At 46.9% G+C, this 26,964-nt stretch overlaps 1 protein-coding gene and 1 long non-coding RNA gene across 5 annotated transcripts in view; one reads left to right on the plus strand and one right to left on the minus strand.

The window, feature by feature from the left end:
* The first annotated feature begins 217 nt into the window (after nucleotides 1-217).
* Nucleotides 218-26,964, plus strand: part of PTCH1 (patched 1) — a 73,424-nt gene continuing 46,677 nt past the window's right edge. For 3 of the 4 annotated variants that reach the window (XR_015799205.1, XM_014869152.2, XM_088155889.1), the window contains exons 1-2: nucleotides 5,645-6,582; nucleotides 8,097-8,289. Coding sequence is in view for 3 of the 4 variants with exons in the window: in XM_014869152.2 (XP_014724638.2) it covers nucleotides 6,382-6,582; nucleotides 8,097-8,289 (394 nt within the window). In the remaining variant the exon portion in view is untranslated. Of the gene's footprint in view, nucleotides 456-5,644; nucleotides 6,583-8,096; nucleotides 8,290-26,964 lie in introns of those variants that run through there. The other variant, XM_014869153.2, reaches the window with a different exon arrangement.
* LOC148219823 (uncharacterized) lies at nucleotides 2,481-4,572 on the minus strand. Its single transcript, XR_015799206.1, has 2 exons — nucleotides 4,423-4,572; nucleotides 2,481-2,823 (listed from the first exon to the last, which is right to left on the minus strand). It is a non-coding gene; the product is annotated as an uncharacterized LOC148219823 (long non-coding RNA).

Consider the following 26,964-nt stretch of genomic DNA (forward strand, 5'->3'; position numbering starts at 1 on the left):
AATTGTAAGGCTTTCCAGCACTCGGCAGAATGTCTGCAACCTAGGAGGGTTGTTTTTTTACATTTTCAGTTCCTCTGGCATAAAAGGGAAGGAAGGAAGGAAGGAAGGAAGGAAGGAAGGAAGGAAGGAAGGAAGGAAGGAAGGAAGGAAGGAAGGAAGGAAGGAAGGAAGGAAGGAAGGAAGGAAGGAAGGAAGGAAGGAAGGAAGGAAGGAAGGAAGGAAGGAAGGAAGGAAGGAAGGAAGGAAGGAAGGAAGGAAGGAAGGAAGGAAGGAAGGAAGGAAGGAAGGAAGGAAAAGAGGAAAAAAAAAGGAGGAGAAAGAAAAGAAAGAAATAAAAGAAAGGAAAGAGGAAGACAGCCCTGATGTTCCATTTAAGCCGTCAGTACCAGTGAATGAGGGCGCACCCAGACCTCCAGCACGGCTCTCCCCGAGCAGCTCCTGCAAGGACAGTGATGGTAGGTGCCTCTCCTCCGGTGGGGCGGCCGAGGGCCGGGGCCACGGGACCCGGCGGACAGGGCCCGGGCCCGGGGCGGTGTTGGAGGGGTTACACGGGCCTTCGCTGGGGCTCGGAGCTGACGGAGGGGGCGGGGGGAGCCTCTGTCTCGCCGTCGGGGGCCGAGGCTACGGACCAGGCAGCGGGTGCGGCCCGAGCGGGGACGGCAGCGCGGGGCACGGCGGGCGGGGCTCGGCGGGGGCTCCCCCGGGGCCAGGCGCTGCTGCCCCTCGCCCAGTTTGGCGGTGAGGTGGCTCTGAGCTGCCGTAGGGATGCGCGGGGGGTACACGCCGCTGATGAGAAGTGGCTCCTGAGGTGACTGCAGTGCCGCAGAGAACGGCAAACGAGTCCCCGGCGTCTGCATTTCGCTCCTGTGTGAGCTCTGGTCCGAAAAAGCTGCTTAGTGCAGAGCAGAAACTTATCTGGGGCTAGGCTCTACAGGACAGGAGCCGCCTTAGGTTGAAGTCAATATTGGCTTCAGCCTCCGGCTTCAGGATCAGACTCCTCGTGTTCCTGGTACCCGGCACCGTCAGGACCGGTACAGCGCTGCTGTCATCGGTCTCGTGCGTGCTGTCTCTCTGCTTCCAGGGACTGGAGACTGGAGGGATGTTCAATAACAGATCTCAGCCTCTCCGCTGCCTTAGCCTCACTACAGGAGGTAGACCTAGGGAGGCAAAAGTGCGGCTTGTTTTAAAATAAGTGTTGGAGCCAAGGTGGGTATTTCACAGCTCCTAACCATATAGCCTTCACCAACTGTAGTTAGAGAGTCTCACCTTGTTTCGGCACCAGTCTCATAGGTGTATCTAGTTTCTGGTAAGGGCTACTGGGGGCATTGTGCGCCTGAATTATAATATAACACTGTATCTGGACAGGTAGTGTTGTTTAGAAATATTAGGACTAAGGGGGGAGGGGGAGGAGAATGACTCTTTTAAAATCTATTTGATTTTAAAAGCCTGTAGATATAAAACTGGCAGCCAACTCTGAATGAAAACGTCTTAGCCATCTCTGTTTTTATCCTTATTTCACACACACATGCACACACACGCACACACTCACACACACACCTTTTATTTTGTTCTGCCTTTGCCACAGTGTATAAAGCCCTATTGAGACATGTAGGCGTGATGTGTAAACCGGATTAGCAGTATGAAAGAAAGACATACAATGAGCCTGAATTGTTTTACTTCCTTTTCATTTCTCACGCCTATATCTCCAATAAATTTGTTGCTCCAGCAGTGGGTCAAAGAGATTGTGTCGCTCAGCTATTTTTTCTGCAAGGCCCGATGGCAGAGATCATGGAATTGAATGCCTTGCCTTCTGGCACATGCAAAACTTGAGCTCTGTCTTTACACAGACCCCGTGTTGTCCAGGCTGGCTAAGAAAAGGTTCAGTGTAACTTTCCCCTCTCAATGCACATTAATGTCCTGCAAGTGGTAGGGCATTTTGCCAGGAAAAGAATCTGATTTGAAGGCTGCTTGGGTTTATAGAGGTAAAGCCCTCGTGGAATATGACAAGGTCTGCTAGGGTTGGGATGTCCCCGTGGTTTTGGACGGAGCAGGCTGTTGCTCCATGCGCCGTCTTCCGCAGCTTCCCGTGCGCTCTTGTCCTCCTCTGGGAGTCCGCTGCTGCGCGGGAGGAGCCCAGAAGCCTCGGAGACTCCTCTGGAGGCACACTGCCCCGCAACCCTCCGCAGAAGAAAATGCCAGCGCTCCTGGGTTGGTGCTGTAGATCCCTCATTTGCTCCTTTGTGGCGTGCAGAGCAGCTTTCCATTAAAGGAGATCAGGGGTAATTAGCCGCATTATTTTGACAAGTTGGCTCGAGCAGTTCCCTTTCTTCCAAGGCTACGGAGGGGGAGAGGCCGCCCGCCTCCTTGCCCGAGCGCGGGCGCTGGGCGGCGGCGCTGCCCTGCGGAGCGGCTCCCGCTGCGCGCCGCCGCCCCCCGACGGCAACCCCCGCCGGCCCGATGGCCAGCACGGCACTGCCACTGGAAAAGGAGAGGGAGGCTCAGGACGCCCTGCAAAACCCAGTGACTGTGATCTTACGTCAAAGCCAGAATCAGGTGTGCAGGCGGAGAACAGGGCCGAGGCAGACCTGTGCACTTGTGCGATGCAAACCTGTGAGGGACAAAAATCTGAGGGAATGGAAAACATCTGATTCTTTTCCCACAAGTCGATCTTCTTCCGACCGGTGAGATGGTCAGCTCTCTTGTAAACCGTACAAGAGGAACCCCAAGGTGCCCGCATTTCATTTTTGCCTTTTCTTTATTAGGGTAATGAGATGCTCCAGCAGTGCAAATGCTTTTGGTAGGTGTCTGCAGGTGAAGAGCGATCTGGAAAAAAAAATGTTAAAGTAAAATCAGTGTAAATATCTGTTACCCATTGGTAGCCTCTATTGGATTGATCTCCTACCTGGCTGGAGAAGCGTGAAGCTCTGTAGTATAGGGCTTATGAACACAAAGAGAATGTAAGTAAGAGGCAGAGAATTACAAAATGACGCCACTATGACTAAAGTCAAGGCTGAGATTCTTGTACAACAGCCCGGGCTGTCTGTGCATTGAAAGGAACAGGTATGAATGGTTGCAGACTGCAGCCCCTCTACATAAGGAGACAACTTCCCAGGCCTTCACCACAGAGCATGTCTTAGATAAGAAATCTGGGACATCCCTTCGAGTTGCTTAAGATGGAGATGGCCCTTGGTGTGGAGGAGCAGTTGCACACTCAGGGCATACATATCACAGTCAGCAGTGCTTACAAATGTAAATAAGGGCAGATTGATTAGGAAACATTATTGCCAGGAATGTAGCAAGCAGGCATCAGCTATGAGGCAGACTGGGGGCAGCCACTGCTCTGACCACCCAAGTAGAGACTTTTACACTGACATTTCTTCCTGGAGGAGAAAGAAAAACCCAACATACATACGCACACCCATCCCAGAAACAAGACCAATTAGATCTCTGCAGTAATTAATCTCTTGTGTATGCTTAAAAAAAAAAATAAAAAAAAAATCCTTCCAGACCACAGGGAGAGAGAGGAGATTAAGACAATGCTTGTTAAATTTGAGTCTTCAGATAGAGTTTTGGAACCAGCAGTGAGAATGGGCTTTAGGCTAGTGTGTCAAAGCTAGTAGGCAGGAGGTACGTAGGACAGCGCAGGTCTCTCTTCCCTGGTTTTGGAGCCTACTAGAAGGCTGAACCAAAATGCTTCTGCGCCCATCCCTTCCATCTCCATTACCTTGCCCTGCTACCCGATTATAACACGGTGGGAAGTAATGCTACATCACTTCCTAGCTAGATGGATGAATGGTCACTTTCCAGAGTGGAAACTTGAACTGGAGGTGGCCAACTGCACCCCAGGTGCAGGTTTCAGCCTCAAACAGAAAACAGCCTCCAGCTGCAACCGCTTCAGGTTTCCTTCTCCCATACGTATGCACCTACGTGTGCGTGCATGACAGCTGCTGTTCCTAGCAGCTTTCCTGGAGACAGTCCTGTGCGGAGCACAGGGCAGGGCCTTCACTGAGACAAGTTTCCCAGGGTGGGAAAAGACGGAGTTGGGATGCAATCAAAGGAAAAAGGGACCCCTTAACCGGCGGGTATGGCCTTTGAAAGACCCTGACCGTTGGTGCCTTTAGGCTCTCTCTCACGGAGAGAGCGGTGCGGTGCGGTGCGCAGCTCCCTCCCGCCGGCGGCCCCGACTCCCAGGACTCTGCCAGCCCGTGTTGCCGGTGCCGGGACGGCTCCGCTAAGAGCGGTCGCCAGCCCGCCGAGGGGAGGAGGACGCTTGCGGTGACCAGGGGCTAAGGGATTTTGCTCAGGACCACCACTGCCCCAGGTACATGCACGGCGGGGCTGAAGGGAGCGGTGCGCAGTGCCGGCGCGTTTGTGGAGCCGGGCACCGCACCGGGCAGGGGCTGCACGGGGTACTCTTCTCACCTCGGGTCCCCATGCCCCTCTCTCTTCTTCGCTGCATCTGTCCCACGCCCCCTCCAGCTCCCGAGCTCTTTAGAGCCGCGCTGCTCTGCAGCCGTCCAGCAGTAGGGCAGCCCCACAGAGCGCCTCCTGGCCCGGGCCGGGGCTAGCGGGGCGGGCTGCCCGCTGCCCCCCGCGCCTCTGCGCGCAGTGTCCGCCACGGCCCGGAGCTGCCTCCGCGGGGAGCAGCGCTGCGGACCGGGGCCCGAGCCCAGGGCTGGGAGACGCGCGCAGCTCTAGAGGCAGCAATTAATGGCTGATTCTCAATAAAGAGAGAGCAGGGAAGCGGTGCCAAAAAAGTAAACAATCGCGTGTAAAGAAATGTTTAGCGCAGCCAAGAAGACTGCGTTTCATGGACTTTTACACTAAAAACATTAGAATTGTCTTTCCTCAGGTTTCACTTAAAGAATGAGCCCTAAGTTGAAACAGCTAGCTACTGCGCGGCTTTAAATCCCTTAAGTGTTAAATTTTCATTGTGTTTTTCTAACTGGACGGAGTGGTTTTCTTGCAAGGAACTAAGTCTCCTCTTTAGTTAAAAAGAGGGAGAAAAATCTGGCACTTTCTTCCGCAGTATCCACCACCCTGTCATTATTCTTGCAAGCCTGGGAATTCAGCTCGGACCTCCCAGTATTTGTTGCAGCTCGAGGCCAAGGTGCCTCTAAAAGGATTTTCTTTTAAGGCCTTTAGAAATCGTTCAATGCTGCTTTTTCCTCGTTTCCCTCTCTTTTTCTTAAAAGGGAAAAATGTATTTCTATATGTCCCTGGCGAGAAAGTTCTGCGCGTGTATTTGCAAGCATCCCGGGCGGCGGGTCGGGGGAGGGGGGTAAGGGGGGGGGGGGGTTAATGCTCTTGAAAAGAAAACGAAGAAGAAACGGGGAGAAGGCATTCCTTAATGGAAGTATTGCACGCAAAGAAGACTGGATCTCTTTAAGGCTCCCCCTGAAGCTGGAGATGCACACACAAGGGTTGCCGGCCTGGGTGGTCTCTCTACTTTGGTGAGCTGTTGCTAAGCAGCTAATAATAGTCATGTTTGCTGAGTAATTTCTGCCCTCCCCGAGCCAATCACCTCGCAGAAACCCAAGCCATCTGACAGCCCCGGGGGCGGGCTCTCAGCCCCTTTTTTTTTTTTTTTTTTTTTTTTTTCCTCCCTCTCTCGCTCTCTCTCCACTCATACTCCCCCCACCCCCCCACCCCTCCTCCTCTTTATCCAAATGGAGAGAGTCCTTTTTTTCTTCTTCATCTCATCTCTGGAGCCGAGGGGCTGCAGCTCGGTGCTGCCGCGCACACACCGGGGGAGAGCGCCAGGCAGCCGCCCGCCCGCCGCCGCGGCGGGGCCAACCGCGGAACCCCGCCGGCCCCGCGGCCAGGGGGAAGCACCCCGGCGCTGAAGCAGGATGGTGCAGCGCGGCGAGGCAGCCCAGCAGCAGCAGGAGCAGCCGCGGCCCGCCGCGCCGCCGCCCCGCCGCCGTCGCTGAGCGCCGCCGCGGACAGCGGCTTCCCGGAGGCAGCGGCGGCCGGCCGGAGTAGGCGATTTCAACGGGAGCGGAGGACAGCGCGGCGGCGGCCGGGAGATCCCGGGGGTCGAGCCCGCCCGTCCGCCCGCCCTCGCCGGGCGCGGGGAGCGGCCGCCTGCAGCTCGGGGTCCGCGCGCGATGTGGCAATGGGAGGCGCGGGGAGCGACTCGGCCGGAGCGGCCGCGGCGGCAGCAGCCGCCCCGCGCCCCGCGTGAGGCGGCCGCGCCGCAGCAGCCCCAGCAGCAGCGGCGGCGGCGGCAGCAGCGGCGGCAGCAGCCCCCGCAGCAGCAGCATCAGCCCGCGGCCCGCAGCGCCGCCAGCCCCCCGCGGCCCCGCCGCGCCCCCGGGGCCCCGGGCCCCGCCGCGGCAGCGCCAGCGGCAGCTCTCCCGTCCCGCCGGCGGCGGCAACATGGCCTCGGCCGGTAACGCGTCGGAGCCGGAGACCAGCAGCAACGCGGGCGGCGGAGGCCACCCCGGCCGGGCGGCGAGAAACGGCGGCGGGAGGCGGCGAAGGACTGGAGGGAATCGGCGCGCCGCGGCGCCCGACCGGGAGTATCTGCAGCGGCCAAGCTACTGCGATGCGGCTTTCGCCTTGGAGCAGATTTCAAAGGTGCATTCAATCTCTCACTCTTTTTTCCAGAGATACCCGCTAGTGGTAGTGCTGCTTTTTCCGCGGGGGAGGAGGAGGGAGGTGGTGTGTTTTCTTGCGGGGGTGGAAGGAGGAGATGGAAACGAAACGGCCACCAATAAAATGCTGGGAAAAAGAGAGGGACGTCTGTGACTCTTCAGTGCGGGAGAGAGTGCCCTCCTTCCCTCCCTGCTCGCCTGTGCCTGCCGTGGTGCGTGCCTGTGCTGCGGAGCACTTCTCCTCCTAAACTTCCCGAAATAGCCCCGGCCTCCCCATGGCTAGCCCCAGGCCCGCTCTCCCGCTCCCCCTCTCCGTCTCGGCTTCCTTTCTGCTTCTCCATCCCCTCGTAGCGCCCTGCTACCTCGGCAACACCCGCTCCCGGCCGGAACAGGGGAGAAACCGGCCGGCCGGTTTCTTGGCAGAAGTTGGGCTTTTGTGAAGTTTTCTGCCGAGCGCCGAGACGGCGACTGCCCTCTGAGAACGGGGTCCCCCAGCAAAGAAGGCAGCGGTTTTCTCCCTTGCCCTGCAGTCGGAGGAGCGAGGGCCGTAAACAAATTGCCACCTTAACCCTGCCGCGCCGGTCCCCGTGGAGGACTGGAGGTGCCGGCCCGGGCGGGGCGGGGGGACGGCCCCGGCCGCCAATCTCCGCCGGCCAAAAAATGTTCAAAGTAAACAATCTCCGAAAGCTGCATTGCTGCAGGGATGGTTTCACTTCAGGGAGCGGATTTCTAGGCTTTGTAAGAAGAGGGAAAGGAGAAGGGGAAAAAAAAAAATCCATGTGGCTGCCCTCTTCCGTTCACAAATATTGTCGTAACTTACAGATGGCTGCTCTACTTCCTAATTCAGATCACACAGCGTCTCCAAACTCTATGGAAATGAATTACTGCAGATCTTACAGCGTTGCTCACCACGTGGGTCTTGCCTCAGCACCAAGCCCCTGCTAGGAGCTGGGAATGGGGGAAATAGCCACTGCTACCCACTGTCTGTCACACAATCCCCCCGCCTCTCCTCCCCAGCCATTCTGAGGTTCCAAGGAGAACAGGAAAAGGGACTTTTCTTTCTTGTGGCTGTTGAGGTTCATCGGAAGTGGTTCCTTTTTTCCTGGAGCCACGGGTCTCGCCAGCGCGAATGCTTCGCATCCTGAGCTGGTGACGATGCCTTGGGCAAGAGAAGAGTATGGTGGTGGGCAGCACAGGCGAGGGCCCGGGGGCCGACGCAGTGTTGTCACCCCCAAACCTGGTCTGGGGCAAGGATGGCTGCCAGCAGGTACATCTTGTCCCTGTATGCATGCTCGAGGGTGGCTGCTCAGCAGGGCCGCGGGGCCAAGGGCCCTGCTGTAAGGATGCCTGTTTGAGCTGTTAACGGAGCTCCATCCTTCCTCCGGGGACTGCGCCCCGAGGGACAGGAGCTGTCCCGCTCGTGGGAGGGCTGGGGGGCTCCCCCCGCTTCTGGCGGCTGCCGCAGCCCCCACCTACTGACCTCTTCTTGCTTTGCAGGGGAAGGCGACGGGACGGAAAGCGCCGCTGTGGCTGCGAGCAAAGTTTCAGAGACTGTTGTTTAAACTGGGCTGTTACATTCAGAAAAACTGCGGGAAGTTTTTGGTTGTCGGCCTCCTCATATTTGGGGCTTTCGCTGTAGGATTAAGGGCAGCTAATCTCGAGACCAACGTGGAGGAGCTGTGGGTGGAAGGTAAGTCCGGGGGGTTGCCCCTGTTTTCTGTAGCCGTCGCTGCCCGGGGCCGCTCGGCATGCCCGGGAGGAGCGGCCGCCGGCGGGGAAGGCGGGCGGTTGTCGGGGCGGGGGGCGGGCGCTGCGCTGGGGCGCGCAGCCCCGGGCGGCTCGTACCACTTCTTCGCCCGCGGGGGGCCGCGGCGGCCGTGCACTCGGCGGAGGACCGCCGGGACAGCCCTTGTCAAGCCGTCCGTGCTCTCGCCTCTGCTCGGTCGTGCAGTGGGAGGGAGCTGCGGGCGACGGGTTTCCGCGTCCCCGCCGGCGGTAGGAAGCGGCCGGGCTGCCGGCAGGCGTCCCCTCCACCATTTTGGGAGTGCGCGCGGCCGCGGCGGGGGAGGGGCGGGCGGCGCGGCGGGGCGGGAGCCTGTGTGTGGTCCTGGCCTTGGACCGCTTTCAGCTGTGGGGAGCGCCGGGCTCAGCGCTGGAAAAAAAAGAAAGGAAAATAGAAAAGAGGAGCGAGAGAACGAGGGGAAAAAAAAAAACAATAAACAACAACAACAACCAAAAAAAAAGCCAAAGGCAAACCCACCAAAGAAAGGCAGCCGAGGCGAAGCGAAGCCCGGAGTGGGGCAGCCGGCAGGGCGGGGCACAGCGCGCTGAGAGGCATGGCTCCAGACTGCCGCGGCTTTGGGCTTTAGGTGTAATTCTTAGAGGGTTGTTTTTTTTTTTTTTTTTTTTAATTTTTTTTTTTTTTTTTTTTTTTCCTGGGAGGGAAATACTGTTTATTAAGGATCACGTTTCCCCATTAGTTGCTGGGTCTACGTGGAAAGTTCCTTGACTAAAGCAGTTGCTACCCTAGGTTTATGTCAAAGTAGCTTGCAGCAGAATTTGGCTTATAAAAGTTAATATGGGAGGCTGCATAAATAATCATTACTAAATAGCTCTCTGTATGTGTATGCGTGGAAAAGCTAGTGCTGAGTGCAAACAAAGTCGGTGACTGTTCTGAAGGTGGTCTGTCCTGCCCGGGGTGAATTAGAGCCTATAGGGTTGGAGTCCGTCCTTGCAGATGACAGCCGTGTTGGGGTCAGGATGGGATCCGCAGGTCATTTAGTAAAGTGTTGGGGTTTTTCTGTTGTGGAAAATAATGAACTTTTTTTGGTTCACGTAGTGTAGTTCAGGAGCTCAAAATATGATGAGATCTGCTGCCAACAGTTCTGCCTGAGAAGCAGAGCAAAGCATTGCTGGGTCCCATCTGTAGGCAGAGATGTGCAGTCAGAGTTTGCCTGGTCACTGACTACAGTGCCTTAAATGCTAATGCAAATGACTGTGAGTCTTGTTTTTTTTCACTGTTAATTTTTCTTCCAAACTCACTGTGAGGTTGTTGTGGAGACTTTTTTTTGTCGATTTTTGCTCTTAGGTATCTTTTCTCTGCTTTTCTGTGTTGGGTGAATTAATATGTGATTGCATCTCCACCCCACATGCTCTGCTGACATTTATTATCCTGATGTTACTGATGTTCACTTGCTTGGAATGGTGATCATATTCAATTAATGCCACCTGCTTTTTGTAGCCTTGTAATACCAAGAAATTCCTTGTTGATGATGCCTCAGTGACTGACCTGTCAGTAAAAATGCAATTCTCAAGGACAAAAAACAGGATTTGCAAAATAGTTGCTTGGTTCAGTTGCTGCACTGGCCTCTTCTCATGTCATTATTGTTATAGGGAAGGGGTGAGCGGGAAGTGTCTAGTATAGAATCTACTGGAAATTGATCTATGAGGTTTTTTTGGCCAAGATGAATTCATAATGCTAGTTTTTTGATGGAGTTGACCTATGTAATTTCACATCTATAGTTTAGTTTTTTCATTAAAAAGAATTTAAAACTTTGCATTTAGAAACCCTTGTTTTTCAAAACTAACCAGCAAAGGCTAGCAGATTAAGGTGAAATAAAATATTCTGAATGAAATTTAAAATAATTTCTAGTTTTCCCATTCTAGCATTACATGACTATTCAGAGAAAAGAGCTTGCTTTCTTGATAGATGCCCTATAAATGTTCTGCTCGTGACCCAGGGTGTTGTACAATTAAACCTAACAGATAGCAATCACATATTTTTGTTGCTAAAGTACAATCAGGAGTACAGATTGAGAGTTTGAGATGGAAGAGAGACAGGAAGAGATAGCATGAAAAATGCCGTTCTTCCTATGCAGAAGTGCAAAGCAGCACCAAACTTATTCATCCCTACTTACATGCAACTGGTCCTGACAGCTTTAAAGTGCATTCCATGGAGGTTGGTACGGTAAGGGACTCTTTAGATCAAGGTTTCTCAGAGCAGAAGCAGTGGCTGAATTGTCCTGTTTATTTAAACAGCTGTCTCACTTTACCTTTTACTTTTTGTTTACTGAGTTTGGATGAACTAGGCAGTGCTAGCCAAATGTAGAATCATAGAATTGTTTAAGTTGGAAAAGATTCATAATGTCATCAAATCCAACTGCTAACCCAGTCCTATTGTGTTCAGCTCTGAACCATGTCCTTAAATGTCACATCTAAACACCTTTTAAATATCTCCAGGGATGGTATTTTGGGGTGGCCTGGTTCAGTGCTTAAGTACTTTCTGCGAAGAAATTTTTTTCAGTATCCAATCTGGAGCAACTTGAGACCATTACCTCTCGTTCTGTCACTTGTTGCCTACATCCTCCATTCCGGTAGCTGTAGAGAGGGATGAGGTAATCCCCAGGGTGCTCTTCTCCAGGCTGAATTACCCCAGCTCCCTCAGCTGCTCCTCATAGGACTCGTGCTCCATTGCCCTTCTCTAGGCTTGCTCCAGCCCCTCAATATCTTTCTTGTAGTGAGGGACCCCAACCTGAACACAGGGTTCAAGGTGTGGCCTTCACCAGTGTTGAGTACAGGTGGACAATCACTGCCCCATTCCTGCTGACCACACTATTGCTGACACAGGCCAGGGTGCCATTGGCCTTCTTGGCCACCTGGGCACAGGTGGCTTATGCTCAGCACCCCCAGGTCCTTTTCCTGGGGTAGCTTTCCAGCCACTCTTGCCCCTGTCTGTAGTCCTGCATGGAGTTGTGACCCACGGGCAGGACCTGGTACTTTATGTTGTTGAATATGGTATGAACCTCATACCAATACTTGACGCATTGATCCAGCCTGTCCAGATCCCTCTGCAGAGCTTTCCTGTCCTCCTACAGATCGACATTCCCACCCAACTTGGTGATATCTGGGAACTGACTGAGGGGACACTTGAACCTGTCATCCAAATAATTGATAAAGGTAGAAAACAGGGCTTGTCCCATCACTGAGCCCTGGGAAGCCCTTCCAGTGACTGGCCGCCAACTGGATGTAACTCTCTCTGGGCCCAGCCGTTCAGCCAGCAGACAGTGCACCTGTCCAGACCATGAGCAGCCAGCATCTCCATGACAATGCTAGAGGAAGCAGCGTTAAAGGCATTATTAAAGTTTAGGTAGACAGTATCCTTAGCCTTTTCCTCATCCACTAAGTCATTGAAGAAGGTAAGGTTGGTCAAGCAGCACCTGTCTTTCACAACCCCGTTCTGGCTAGGCCTGATCCCTGGGCTGTCTTGTACGTGCTGTGTCGATTCATAGGTTACTTGAAATATACTTCAAGTAACAGTTTTGATTTGCTGCTGAAACTTTTTACAGTTATTACTGCTGAATAAATTGGCAGAATTTATTTAAAGAGATGAATTTGATAATGGTGTGTTTCTGAATACCTTGGAACATAATATAGCACTGAAGTTTGGTGGAGGTAAATGATTGCTTTAAAACCATAATAGAATTAATTAACGAACAGAGAAGTGAACTTTGAGTGAGTTTTAAGACCATGCACATTCCAAGTTAAATGATTAATAGTCTGAGCCTGTAGCTATTATGGCTGAAATATTTACCTAAGTTTAGAAGCTCACCTGGTAGGCAGACTTTCTGAGAGACATCTTCAAAACATCATTCTTTCAGATTTCCTGTAGTAGTCTTCCTCCTTCAGAATTTATGCTGGCATTCTTGGCCTTGTCTGAGCCTCCTGATACCAAAGTGGCTTTCCTCTCAGCTTGTTTCTTGGCACTAAGTGCTGTAGAGTAGTTTTTTTTTTTGGGAGGTTTTTTTAAACATAGTCCTCTTCTGGCTGCTGTTCAGAATACTTCAGTTATTACTCTGTGTCCCACAGTGGCTCGCTCCATCTGTGTTGCTGTCTTGCAGACGTGCTGTCAGTCATCTTTTTCTGGGATATACACCTGTATCTTCTCAGCACATGAACAGATCTCTCATCCCTATCTGCATACCTTGCTGCTGGGGGAGCATGTCTGCTAGGGCAGACAAATTCTGGACTGGCATTTAAATGGCAGTTCTGTTATTCAGCTTGAGTTTAACTGCTATATGTGGGTGTCCATGCACCTTGGAGTTCTGGAGACTGTTTGGCATCATTATACACTGTACACATAGAGAGGGGAAAAAAAGCTTTGCATTGATTTCCTCGGTGACTGAATTTTGTTGGACACAGATGTGCTTTTAGAATCATCCATTCATAGCTAGAGAGTGCTCTGGATGGAAAAGAAATCATGCTCATAACTGGTTATGTTTATTTGCTACCACTCTTAATAGGCAGTCTAAGACCTGGTGTGTCAACAGCAGTCACATGTATAAATTCACAGCCTCAGCTTCTGAAAGAAGGTAGTTTTGTGGCTCCAGAGAAGGTTCTGTTAAACGAAGCTTGAAATTTGGCTATTGCAATGCCTTAAATGATGTTAATTGGAGCAGCTTATAATGGGAGAGATGGTCTAGTCTTGTGCTGTGATAATTCTTTTCATGTCACCATTGTCTTGGGATTTTTTTTCTCCTCACTTTTTTCATTAGTCTTTTTCTTTAAGTGGTCAAAGATCTTGCTGTTCTTTCCTTCCTTTTTTGCTTTCTTCACTTTTTGCACTAGCTGAAGCTCAGTCAAACTATTCCCTCCTTAAGTAGTCCTCTTCACAAAGGCTTGTGAAGCTTTGTGAGCTTGAACTGAACTCTAACGTGCAGAGCTCCTTCTTTAAGCCTGTTTGAAGGAAAAGGGTGGATCATACAGATAGGTAGGACATTCTGCTGGGAATGCCTCAGAAGCTGCATAGTTCAGGTCAGATATGTGGAACAAAGTGAGCGTGTTCTAATTGTAAGTGAATTAGGACTGGGTGTGTACAGCAGAAATACTTTGTAAGTCAAGATTTGAGTGATGTGTAGTATTATTTCCTTTCTCTCTTAAGGGACAAAAATCGGTTGGTCTATTGTACTTACGGCTGACCCTTCTTAAAATATGTTAATCTACCCATGCAACTTAAGAATGAGGTGAAAATGAGGAAAGTGTGTGAGTGATGCAGGAACCAATATTAGTTCGTAGATTCTCAGTTTTCTTAACCCAACAAGATTAAGTGCAGGTGGAAAGAAAAGTTGTTCTAAAGTTCTGCCTAAAGGCACTGGTTAACTTTACACTAGTATTCTTTGGAGAAACAAAAAAGAATAGTAAAAGAACAGATCTGAATTTGTTTTTGCAAGGAGACAAATTTATGTGAGTGGACTGAAATAACATGTTTGGTTTGAGTACAGTTAGCAGGTCTTGACCCAGTCAAGTATAAAATTCCTTTTTCCCACAAACATACGCATTTTTGGACATCAGCATGGGTGTTTTAAATGTATTTGCTCCTGCACCACCACATTGGCGTGGTATAAATGGCAGAAGTTACTCTGCTCTTCAGTCACAATGGGTGTTGGCAGGCTCTCTGGCAATCAAGAAGTTGTCTCTGATCACATCACCAAATTCATTTGTTTCCTGTGAATCAGGTGACATAAGAGCTTACTTATCCTTGGATTCTGTCTTGCATTGTGTTGCATTCCTCAGCACATATTCAAGTTCATTGGAAGGTGTTTATCTGAATTTCCAGGCCACTGTTTTGTATGACTTCAGTATGATTATTTATTGCATGCCTTTTTTTCCACATGATAGCTGAAGGATGGTCATCTGAGCAACATGCTTATTTCAGTGTTTACTGATAAAGCAGAAAAGTATTTTAGTCCATGCTACTGTTTAGAAAAAGAACATCCAATTTTACATTATATTTGTGGATAAAACATCAGGGCAGTGGGTGTTACGTTCTTTTGAATTTGAACTCCCTCTGTTTCTGTGTATTAAAAGTTGTCAGGAAAAGATGTTTAAAGGTTTTACGTATATGGCCATTTAATTGATTGTCATCTTTCAAGAGCCTGCTATTAAATTCAAAGTGACTGGAGACCTCTGTTAAGTTCCATCTTGACAGGCATCCACATCATTGCTCGGTGTTGGTGCTCCTTGATGAAAAGCTTGTACATCAAAAGATCCCTACAGCTTCATTACGTAAAATTCCTCTTTTATTTGTTAGAGTTTTAATGGAGGTATTGCCTGTGACCATACTTTCGTCATTAACACGTAGAGGGTGAAATCCCAAATTCACTAAATGTGGTGGCAGAACTCGGGATGACTTAGTGTGACCAGGCCTTATCCATATGCAAAGCCAGAGCAGACTAGCAGTGTGCCCATGTGCTAACCTCTCCAATAACGGGAAAGAGAAGCTCCTGCTGTAGAATTCACACCCCTTTAAGCTGTATAAGTGCATTGTTGCATGGTTCCTTCTGCCTTTCAGACTTCAGAGACATTTAATTTACTCAAGGCTGGAGAAAATTAATCTTCATTGTTATTTCCAAACTTAACAGTGTTGCCAATGCCTTGCCAGAATGTGTGCTACAGATCATTGTTTGGAAGGGTCTGTTTCTTTCTCTGTTGGAATGTGTATTTAAGCAGGGCGGCGCCTTGGCTATGCCATTGTCCTCCTCTTCTGAGCTTTGAGTGTCATCTTGTGCTTTGGGGATTTTGCCACTTATGAACAGGGTTTGAAGGCATTTCTGTAGTTCTGGAGAGCTTGCAGATTTTGGCACAGAAGTCCTGGAGTGAAATAGAATAGTTGAAAGCAACATTGCTTTATTTTTGTTCCCCATGCTGCTGCTGCTGAGCAGGAACAGGGGAAGGGGTAGGTAAGCAAAAGGGCTAACTCAGCTGTAGGGCTGGCTGCTGCTGAAGTTGAGGTGCTATGTGGATGTGGTGGTGAGTGGTTTGGGGCCTACTTACTACCAGCTCTTGCCACCTGCTAAGTGGCCAGGTTTTATGTTTGCTTACTTGTTTTTGTAAAGAGAACTGGTCTTCTTTCCTCATTATTCGTCAGCAACCAGTGGGTTCAGAAAAGAATGAACTCTGAAAGCTGTGGGTGCTTAAGCTTGCATTCAGCATAGAATGCATTAAGGTAAACCTGAGCTGCTCACCCTGAATCTGTCGATTTTCATGATTTTTTTGCTTATTTTTTGTGAGAAGAGGTGGTCCAAGCCCTGCTATTAGATAATATTTTCGGCAGTTCCCCAGGAAGTCATAATATGATGTTGTGTATATGCATGTAACAGTTCTTGACCACTCAGTGAATTTAAAGGCTGTTGCATCCACGTGAATGTTGCACTTAGACATAACTGTTAGGAGGCTCCAGAATATGACAGCTTCCAGATGTATGAACGGACTGATCCCTTTGTTTAGATTATGCACCACAGCTGATGCCTAGATTATTGCTGGCTGGACAGAGCTATGGGAGATTTGTCTGGTTTCCACAGTGCCATGTTTATATTTCAGTTGGATTTTTCCTTCAAAACTGACCTCCCTATGACCTATTTGAGCTATGTCCACTAGGATGCTCATTTTAATGTGTCTGCAGCTACTTTCCTTTTGGTGTCTAATGGAACAGTGTTCCCATTTTCACACTCTTGGACTATTACGCACAATCTTTTAAACTTAACTGTGAATTACCTGCTTCAACATATAAGCACCCAGGTAAAACCAAGCTTGTGAAGTTCTTTGCCCCACAGCTGGCTTTTTTTCTGATTGGTGAAAACAGCATTTTGGTTATAGACCTTGTCCGGCTGTTACTTGTCAGTTGTTTTCTTCTGTATATAGAATAAAGTTCAGTCCTTTGCACAGTGCTCTTTCTGTCTACAGATGACGGTGTGTGTATATATGTGGCTCTAGCTGCTCTATTTCAGAGCTCAGCAGGATCTGGAGTGCAGAATTTTATCAAGAAGTTCCTTCTTCTTTGTATATACTATGCAGTTATATGCATTTTCTCAGCCATCCTTGCTTATCCTGAGTATTTGTCTTATTTTCTTCAGTATTTCAACCTTTGGTTCTTTAAATTTCTCTGATCTTTGCTGCCTTGTAGTATAAAGGAGGTCTTGCCCCATTTATGTTTGTGAGTTACTCTTCCTGGGAAAATCTGAAGAAATCAGTAAAACTTCTTAAGGTCTGCATGACAGTTCTTTAATAAGAATGTAGTCACCTCTGAGAGTTCGGAAAAATAAAGATGCACAACATTCATTAATACTTAAGAAACCATACCATTTTCTACTGCCGATGCTTTGCTGGAGTGGAAGATTCCCAAGACATTCCCAAGACATTCCTCATGACAGGAAACTCAGTGCTTTAAAGTGTGGTATCTGTGCTGAGAATGCTTGCCATGTTATAATGGTCTCTTCACTTCTGTGCCCATGAATTAAGGAGAAGAGGAAAATATTTTACTCCGGTTTTGCATAATCTATGCTATTTTATTATCCACCCAGATTGTGCCAAATATGACTGATGAGTACCATATACAATAAATTATGTTCACCCTTGCTGTTAATTGAATGACTTTTGACTTGAAGAAGTTTTTCATTGTACAGTATAGTAAAAATAGATGGAATGGAATTGAAAGGAGCAGTTTCTAATTCAGAATTTCAAAATAAAACATTTTTCTTGATTCCTTTTTTACTGTGTAAACTTAGTTTAATATCTGTAAATACAATTTACTTGTTCTTGGTTTTACTCTGTTATTTTCATTTACTATCACCTCAGTTACTATAAACAGACTGATTTTTGGCAGCAGTAGTAGTTTCATGAGGTAAAAAGTTCTTTATGGAAACTGCTGACCATATACATGTTTTGATGTATGGAGAATTTTAATTTTCGTTTTTAGAATGAATGTCTTGGCTTTAACTTCTGCTTGGTTTTGGGAAATTCAGTTATTTCAGTGCTTAAGCAAAATATACAAGAGGTAAGGGAATGAAGAGAACCATAACCTGACACTTTCTGCAAAGGTGCTGCTTCTTTAGAGAATTGTACTGAACTTAATTCCAGCTTCAAATATACAAGTAATCATTGTGTATTTGAAACATCTGTATTTTGCACATGTGCAAGCACATGTGCAGTGCTGTACACCCGTATACCTGAAGCTAGAACTCAGTCCTTAGACTGTAATACAATCTTCTTTTATTAACAGTGAGATAAATTAAAAGAAACAGTCTTCTATTGTTTACCAGTATGATGCATTTCTGCTTTTCAGTCAGTAATCAAAAGTTAAGTGCAGCAAACTAGAAATGAGCACTGTTGAGTCAAGTTGTATGATTTTTTTCCCCTGTTAAATCATTGCTTAAGGGTTTCTGGCCCCTAGCTCAGGAATCCTGCCCAAAAATGCCAGATGTATTACACAGTCAAGTATTGCAATGTAAATAGTGTTCTGTGCCATGAGAGCAGGGTGGTCCATCTCTTAGTCAAAAAAAAAAAAAAAAAAAAAGGCAGAAAGGGGAAAGTCCACATGCTCTGAAATAAACAGTAGTTGTAGTGTTATTTCTGGTTTTGGCTGCACAAACCAGTGTTTTGGAGCAGAAAGAACACAGATAAATTAGTGCTTTGGACTAACACAGAACTGAAACTGAGATGCTAGAAAGCAAGATGTGTCTTGGCTGAGGGTCTATAATGTAGTCAAGCAGGCAGTGTAATAAGTAAAATATTAAAATAAGGGCCATCTCTGACAGGCAGAATGTGTTACTTTACCTTATTGTGAGCAGCAATCTCTTGCACATGGAAGCAAAGTGGACAAAGGATGGGAAGTTGGGAAGGCACAGACATAGGGATCTTCTTGGCCTCATGCTGTGACTGGGTGTTTTACTGGACTTTCTGAGCATAGGCATTGCTGAGCTATCCTTGTTTTTAATTAAATTCCTTGGCTGTATATTAACAATGATTTACCTTCCATTGTGCTTACCTTATTCAGATGCAGTAGTGGAAATAGAAGGTTTATTTGCACATTTTTATATTTTGTGTATGAACATGCCATTTCATAACATCGTTGAGTGTTGAAAAGAGATTCCACAAATCTAACCTGAAAGGAAATTGCCAAGGGTGCTGCCATAATCAGATTTACGTTTTGGTTATCTGACAAATCTGTGAACTGCCATAGCTTCCTTGGGTGTGTGCAGAGGAGAAGGGGGGTTATAGGAACTTACTTGTGTGATAAACTCTATTTAAATAACTTCAGGAACGTAATCCAAATGCAGATCTTGGTGTAGTCTCCCCAGTGCGATACTCAGAAGAAAGATGAGCCTTAGGGAGCCATTAAACATCTCTCTGTCTGCTGACACTAAGTATTAAAAAAAAATCCCTTATTCATTACAACTTTATTTATTTTTTCTTTCTAAGTTATCTTTTCTGTAATGATAAAACAAGTACTTAAAGAATACACTTTATTGCACCAGTTCTTCTGGTGAGTATTTCCTGGGCATTTTTCTTATTTGCCTTTCAACATGGGCCTCATTCTGATTTCATTTACACCAGTCTTCACTGACTTTTCAAAGGGTTCCCATAGTCAGAAGAGATGAGAAGCCCTAGCTGTTTAGAAGCTGATGCTGTTTAAGCAGTAGATAATAGAGAATACAATATTCTAGTGGAAATTATTAAGATCAAGAAACAAAACCTAAAACATGTTTAGTATGACTTCCAACTGTAGATAAAAGGTTGAGAGAATTGTGAGCAGCTGTAAATATCTATTAAACTGCTCTTTCTAGAGATTTGGGGAAATAGGATGACCTTTTTCTTCTTTTTTCTGTCTTTTTTTTTTTTTTTTTAAATAGGCTACAGTTTCACATGGCTTGCAAAAGAAATCTTTCTCCCTTTTTGTTTCCCACACCAATTGATTTATCATTTTGCTTGCAAGCAGACTTAGAATGTTAGGGCAGGAACACACTCACTTTTTTCTCGTAACTTTTTTGTTGCGGACCGAAACCAGTTGACTTGAATAAATTTTTCTGTGGTCTGAATGAAGCCAGCAACGTGGAAAAATCTTGCCATTCAGAGCCGTCTGAATGTACATTTCAGCCACACAGTAAGCTGTATTGGTAGGCAGTGGACTGCTAAATACAACCATTTTTCGCAGCAGAGAGTTAGACAGGTGATTAGCATAATTAGCACAGAGTAGGCTATACATATGGTAATGTTAAGTGTGTAAATGCCAGCTGCGGTGTAAAATTTATGTCAGGGGTCGACAGGGCTGTGCGAAAGTATTGTGTTACAGCTGCAGGTCAAAGCCTCCATTGCCTTAGCCCCTTTTCTCTTGTCGGTGAATGCGCTAAACAGAAGAGAAAGACAGAAATATAACAGATAAGGCTTTGATTGAACAGCCTGGTTCTGTGCAAGGGAGACTTCTCTTAAACCCCCTCTTCCCCCCCACCAATTCCCCCAAAACTACACATGCAAAACAAAAGTTCTGCTCTTTCATTATAGATTTTATTTTGCATCATGCCAGCTATAAAAGTGTTGCAGTCTTTGAGTGATGTCATTATGATGGGATGAGGGGAATCTTGCTGGGGGGGAGGTGGGAGCAGTACAAGGTGGGTAATTATGCTTTAAAGAGCAAAAACAAACAAAAAACCCCTTTAATTCACCTTCTCCTTTCTTCAATCCAACGCTCTTTTTTTTTAATGTCTCTGTTACTTACTGCACTTAGGGGGGTAGGAATTAAATAGTCTGAAGGTGACAGCCTTAAACGTAGAAAAATCTCAACAGTGCAACAATCTTGGAGCTGCATGACTGGTTTTACACTAAGTGCCAGAAGTTCCTCTGTGGTTTTGTGTGTGGGTTGCTACACTTATTCCCCAGGTTCCTCCCACCTCCTAAACCACTAAATTCTTTATAAATTAAAAATGACTAATACAGGTTTCTTGTTTTAAAGGAACGCACCGTTGAAGGGTACACATCTTTTTAAGCATTTAAGGGGGAAATCTGTAAATCTTTTTGTTGCTGTAAACTGTTCATTCAAATATTTCATTTGCAATTTCCTCCTTCCTCCCCGAGGCCCCCCCCCCTTTTGTATTTTTTGTAGCCGGCTATAAGGAGTGGTGGTGTTGACAGAATATAGTTCACACCACACTGACCTTGTGATGAAACTTCCTCACGGCCGCAGGGGGTCCTTATGAATCGGCCCCTAATCCAGCTAATCCCGCTCGCAACAAAATCGTGAAAGTGGCTCCCAGCGATGTGTGTTTCCCTGCGCAGATGCCGCGGGAAGGAGCGGCGTTGGGAACGCACCAGCGCCTCGGGGCCGGGGCGGCCTTTTGTGCGCGGCCTCCCGGGCCGGAGGGGCCGGCGGGTCTCGGCGGGGCAGGGCTGGGGCCGGCTCCTGGCGGGGCAGGGCTGGGGCCGGCTCCTGGCGGGGCAGGGCTGGGGCCGGCTCCTGGCGAGGCCGGCTCCAGGTGGGACCCCGCCTGTGCCCCCGCGGGGCTGCCGGGTCCGCTCGGCCTCCTCCCGCCCCATAGCTGGGAGCCGCCGCCGCCCTGGACCTCCGTGCTGGGCTCCGTCCTGAAAAACCACCGGCACGGTCACAGTGGCCCAAAGCAGAAGATAAAAGCCATGCTGAGGGGGGTGCTTTTGTTCGGCCTTTTTTCCCCGGCCCTTCCTGCTTCAGCATAAACCTGGCCGTATGGCCGCACGGTCAGAGTGTCTGGCGGGGATCTCTGAGAGCATCCCGCACAAAGCGAGACGCGCCCTGTCCTGCTCGCTGTGCATGGCGAGCGAGCGGTGAAAAATGGGCCTCCTGACAGATGCAGCGCGGCCTCGGGAGCTGGTGGCCACTAAGAAATATCGAGGTGGGGGAAGCTGTGACAGGCAGCAGGTTCGGTGCTGGGGGGAGCGCTGACCTGACCTGATTGTGTCCAACAGTGAGCAGTTCTGCTTCAGTGCAAAGCCATTCAAAAGGAAGCTGCTTAGGCAGCAACAGATGGTACAGCAAGCAGCTGGTAGGGAATACTTGAAAGGAACTGTACCCTGTGTCGTAACATGCTCATTCCTTTAATTTTTCTGTTAGTTTTGCCATCTCCTAAAAGTGCTCTTTAGGAAATGATATCCCCTAAAAGCTTCTGGATGCAAGCATACTTAGAATGTTAGGGCAGGAGCACACTCACTTTTTTCTCGTAACTTTTGCATCTGTTTGCGTTGCTGTTTGCTGCTCCTTTAAAAAAAATTGCATTCAAATTTTGTGCTACTCCATGTACAGATGAAATTTGTGCTATCCCAGGAGTACAGATGAAAATACCTAAAAATGCTGCTTTTAACCACACAGGAAAACAATTGCATATTTGAGGAAAGGGCACTGAGAGGTTAAATGAAAAGTTTGGCCTAGAGGAAAGCTGACTGCTGTGGAGCAGCACAGCAAATTGTTTGTAACATACTATCCAGCAGAAGCTCTTATTCAACCTAAAGTAACTTAAAGAAATTATATTCAGCTGTTTTGAAATCCTTAGCTTTGAACCTTGAAGCCTTGTACACACCCTTCTCGGCAGAACTCCTCTAAACTTAGCCACTTCCATGTACAGTTGAGGATTGTTGCCTGTTAGGAAGCGTGCTCAGCTGTTACCTTAAATTACTGAAGAATAAAAATTCAGCTTGCGTCTCATGGGGTATATATTGTTATGTAACCAAAAAAAGTATTGGGAGAATTGCAGTAATCTGTAGAAGCTGCTGAAGGCAGTCTCCTTGATGTCTAGAAAAAACAGAGTCTAAGATACTGTTGCGACTTGAGCCACAGAATTCGGTGGCCGGGCTTCTCCACTGAAAGCTGTGGTTTAGTTGTGATTTGAAGGGACCAGGTCTTTGGAAGGAAGGATAAGTTTGCTCTCCGTGGCCATTCATTTCTCAGTTTCTTTGTTGGGTTGGTCAACAAGGATGCCCGTTGTGACAGTGCTATTCTGTAATGTGGACACCTGCCCCGAAGAAAATGGACTGAGACCACCAACTCATTTCACATAAGTTAGCAAACAGCTGTCAGATGGTAAACAACTTGTGGTCACTATTGTTCCTGGCTGGATTAGAAACAGTGACCCAGAGGTGAACAGCTCATATCCTGTTACCAAGGACATGTGTCGCAGCTCAGTAAGCAGCCACTGCATTTTATGTTTAATTGGAAAGTTTGAATTGCATGTACCATTTTGGTACATTATTGTATGTTTCAAAGCTGGTTGCATGTTTGTTTTGCTTTTTTTTCTTAAGTTTGTACTATTTAATTTGTTCATTTTGGTTTCTGTTTTTTCCCTTACACTTTTCCAATCTCTCCACCTAGATGGATCCCAAGCAAGAAAACAAAATGTCTTTTTCTTTAGCAAACTATCTGTTTTACCCAATCAGAAAGAATATTTTTCTGCCTATAAGAAATGCAGATGTATACATGTAAAATTGACTTTTAGCTGAACTTTAGAAAGAAAAGGTTTTAGCTCCTAAAATTGCAGGGAAGGTTTCCCACTACAAGCACTGGCAGCTGTTGTTGGGCTCTCTTCCTCAGTATTCAGACAGCTTTGTGTCCTTGTCACAGCTCTAAACTTTATCATACTGTGACAGAATGAAAAGGCAACTTTGATGTGTGTTTTTATTTTTGCTATTCATAATTGTGTCAGCATTAACAAAATTTGTAACAGCAACACTGGAGTCGTCCCCAGCATGTGTAAGGAGTAACTTAACTCATATCATATGATGGTTTGAGAGATAAAAAGCAGCCTTTTGAAGCGCATTGTTGTTGGGTGGTTTTTTGTTAGCTGCTTTTTTTTTTTTTTTTTTTTTTTTCATTTGTAGGTTTTTATCTTTGCCTTTTTTTAAACCACCCTCCCTTTTTTTTAAAGTAAAAATTATGAACCTGGTGTTATCTTATTCTCAGTGTGATAGAAATGGTTGAGATGGCCATACTGCTTTTACAATATCCTAATGTCTTTGGCACTAAAGAGGTACTGATACTGGTTATATCCTCTCATGAGGATGTGATGATGTTTAGATGGTGTCCTTTTGTTGGACAGTATAACCAGGGAGAAGGATAAGTGTAGTGTCCACCTGTGTGTTGGGAAGGGAGATGGTAGGGTGTAGGCTATTTTAACCTAGGCAGGCACAACAGCTGCTCCATGTGTGCTGTACAGATGAAGAATTGTGTATTCAGCAAATGCTGTGTAAGAAAACCTAGACATACACAGCATGCAATTTCTGACTGCCTATAGTGCAGTGCTGGCACAGATCATGTCAAGTTACATGACTAATATGATATTTTTTTATTGAGCTGCTGCACAGCCCACTGAATGACCATGTAATCTCTTTAAGATGCTGATTGTTAACCAATCAGCTGTGTTCTAGCTCTTGTAAGCTCACCATTTCTCAGCACATTTTTTTGCTAGGTCAGTTTCATTCACTTTCTGTGAAGTCTTTATTTTGCATTATGCTTTTATAATATAATCCTGATGGATTTATGACAGCCATCCTTAGCATCATTAGATGCATGATAGATAGTGTCTCAGAGAAGTTAATACATTTGGAGATCAACCGTGTAAACCAATAGCGATTGTGACTCTACAAGCAGAAGGCATTTTAAAAGTTTGAAGAAGTGGACATTCCAACCAGTCCCATTTCTGCTACTGACTGAACTTGGACTTTCACAAGGTGTTTTGCACTTTCTCTCAGCAAATGGCTTTGCCTGTCAGGCCTATTGGTAATTCTGAGGAAGGTGCTGTCTTCCCTGCTCTTCTGTCAGGATGCTGGCTAAAACTGTCTGTGTTCAGAAAAACTATATTCTGTTGCTGACAAAGAGCAGCACCAGACAAGCTCAAACATCCGAGAGAACATGGAAGACAGAACTCCCTAGAGAGCAACAGGAAGCTTTAAATCAAAAGGCCATTATTTTTCTGTGCCCAGTAAGAGACAGGATAGTATTCATATCTGCCGTAGATATGAATACTCTTTATATCAGTTTCTTTATATAGGTTTCAGTCCTGTGTGAGTAGTATTTGACTGCTGTGTTTTTTTTTCTCGTGAAGTCTGTGTTCTTTATCAGTAAAACCAGAGATTGTCACTGTGCTGTCAGGTACTGCTTTCTGCTCTGTGTGCTTGTGACCTGGTACCCAGTTAGGGTGAGGAGGCAGAGCTGTGTCTCACAGGGTTATCTGTGTTGTGATGGACTGAAACTAGCTTCATTGCTTAGTGTTTGAGTAACACCTGTATACATGTGTTACAGGAGTGCACACGGGAGCAGCACTCCATGAGGAAGTGGGATAGAAGGCGGCCCATAATGGCAGTCAAAGCTCAGAGAGATGGGCTAGGTGCAGGGTGTTGGGTATGAAGTACCTTATTGGTTCCCATCCTGGCAGAGAAAGGATGCTGAGGGTGTTGAAGGGTGAGAAGGCAGGATGGAGGTGGGATGTCTGTTCTCCATGTAAGTCTGGCATCTTTGTCTGTACACTGCTGCTTTTTGGGCTGGTTGGTGAAGGCTGAGAGCCAGTGAACATGGTGGAATATTATTCAGTCTTTATATATGGTCACTGAGTCGTAAGGGGGTTTTATCACCTATACCTCTTGTTGTAGTGATAACAGCTGTTGCAAACTGTAGAGGTTCCCTGCCTTGGCTATTGCTCAGGCCATAAAGTAAGCACTGCAAGGGATACTTATCCATATACATGACTTATCAAAAAGGTGAGCATCTTTTGAAGACATAAAATAAAAACATTGTCTGTGTGAGATGTCCATGACTATTAGAGATATGACTCTATTGCTTTGAGTTGTCACTGCCAAATGTTGCTGAATTGCTCTAATGCTGCACGTTTACAGTCCTGAAAAAATTTTAAAAGGTGGTGCCCCTCAGGTGCTTAAATGGAAACACCTTGAGGCCTATAGTCTTCAGAAGGGAGGTTCTCCAGAAAATTCTGTTCATGTACCTAAAATTTGTCCTAGAACTTCAGCTCCAAAACCAGTAGTTTCCAAAAGGAAGCTTGGCTTTGGTTTCTCAAAGTCTGTCCTCCACATTGGTAGGCAAGCATTTTTATCCCAAATGTTTGTCTCTCAGGAATGTTCTTTTTTAGAGAGATCTTGCTGTCTACTAAGCTGCTGGTTGCGTGGTTGTGCACAAGGTAACTATTGAATGGTTAATAGAGGTAGTGTTCATGCCCAAGAAAAATAAAGAAACCTCAGGCTATGTGATGCAATTCCAGTAACCTGAAATGAAACATTGTAAGACACCTTGAAAAATAACTATTTCATGCCTTTAGAGCCACTGGACAGTAAATTAATAAACAGTGACTTCTGGCTATCACTCGTGGCTTGATCTAGCATTGATTTCTAAGTGTGACAGAGGTCAAATTTACTCCTCAGACTACTTAGTGTAGAAGGGACTGCAGTGGTGGATTCCAGACTTCTTTATAAACATGTTAATATAATGCCATATGAATTTTGGCTTTGATTGGGAGAAAGGTGGAGGTTAGACTGGCATTCTCAGTGGAAATGAGCTGAATGACACGGGAACTTCAAAACGGGTACCAAGTCAGTGGAAGGAAATGTGTCAAAAATTGTGCCAATGAAAACAAACACAGTCTCATTCTTACATCACTGAAGGGTGCATCAGTGTTATGCACTAGTCAGTGCAAATGTACATCAGAGACAAGCAGTTTTGGTTTTCTGTGTTGCTTCTCAAGATGTACTGAGGCATTTTAATGTGTGATGACTGAAACACTAGGACTGTCACCCCAGTGTTGAGATCTACAGCCTTTCAGGCTCAGGTTCAGGTCTGCCTCGAGTTAAGGATGACTAAAACTTGTTACACCTGGCAGCACTTGGGGGCGGAAGACATTGGTCCTTACATGGTTCTTAGCAACTTAACATCCATAGTAGCAATTACTGCTGACTTCAGGCCCTTCCAAAGGGCAAAGAATTACCTTGACTAGCTTTTGTTCCAGTTGGTGGGGAGGCTCAGATGTATGTTTCATGGTATGGGATGATGAGTTGCTCAAGGCAGATCTGCAGTGTTCTGGCAGAGAGCTAAGATGTGGATGTCAGAGAGGGTGAGGAGGAGGAAGACACATTCCTCTTTGGAAAAGCAGCTTTTTAACAATAACTAACTCTCAGCAATAGAGATGCTTCAGTTGCACTGTTTCATGTTGAGCAATGGCCTTCAAATACTTCCTTGAGGGTTAGAAATGGATACAATAAATGTGAAATAATGCCAGGACAGTGGTGTTACTGCTTTGTCGGTTTTTTTGTGTTTCTTTTATTAAAAAAAAATGCAGCTGAATCATACAGATGGCATGGTATCTCATTTTTAGTAGGCAGATACCCATGACACTGCTCAAAGGGTAGTGTGCAAGCGACTGCACTGTGTTACCACCAGCCGTGAGACACTGCATTGCCTTGCTACTTAAATCATCTTCAGATTATGGGAATTTTTGCCACTAACTCAGCCATCTAGGTACTTAATCATAAGGTATCTTGTAATAAAAGACTAGAATGCCATCAAGTGGCTTTT

The sequence above is a fragment of the Sturnus vulgaris genome, chromosome Z, assembly GCF_052056855.1.
Source record: "Sturnus vulgaris isolate bStuVul1 chromosome Z, bStuVul1.hap1, whole genome shotgun sequence".
NCBI lineage: Eukaryota > Metazoa > Chordata > Aves > Passeriformes > Sturnidae > Sturnus > Sturnus vulgaris.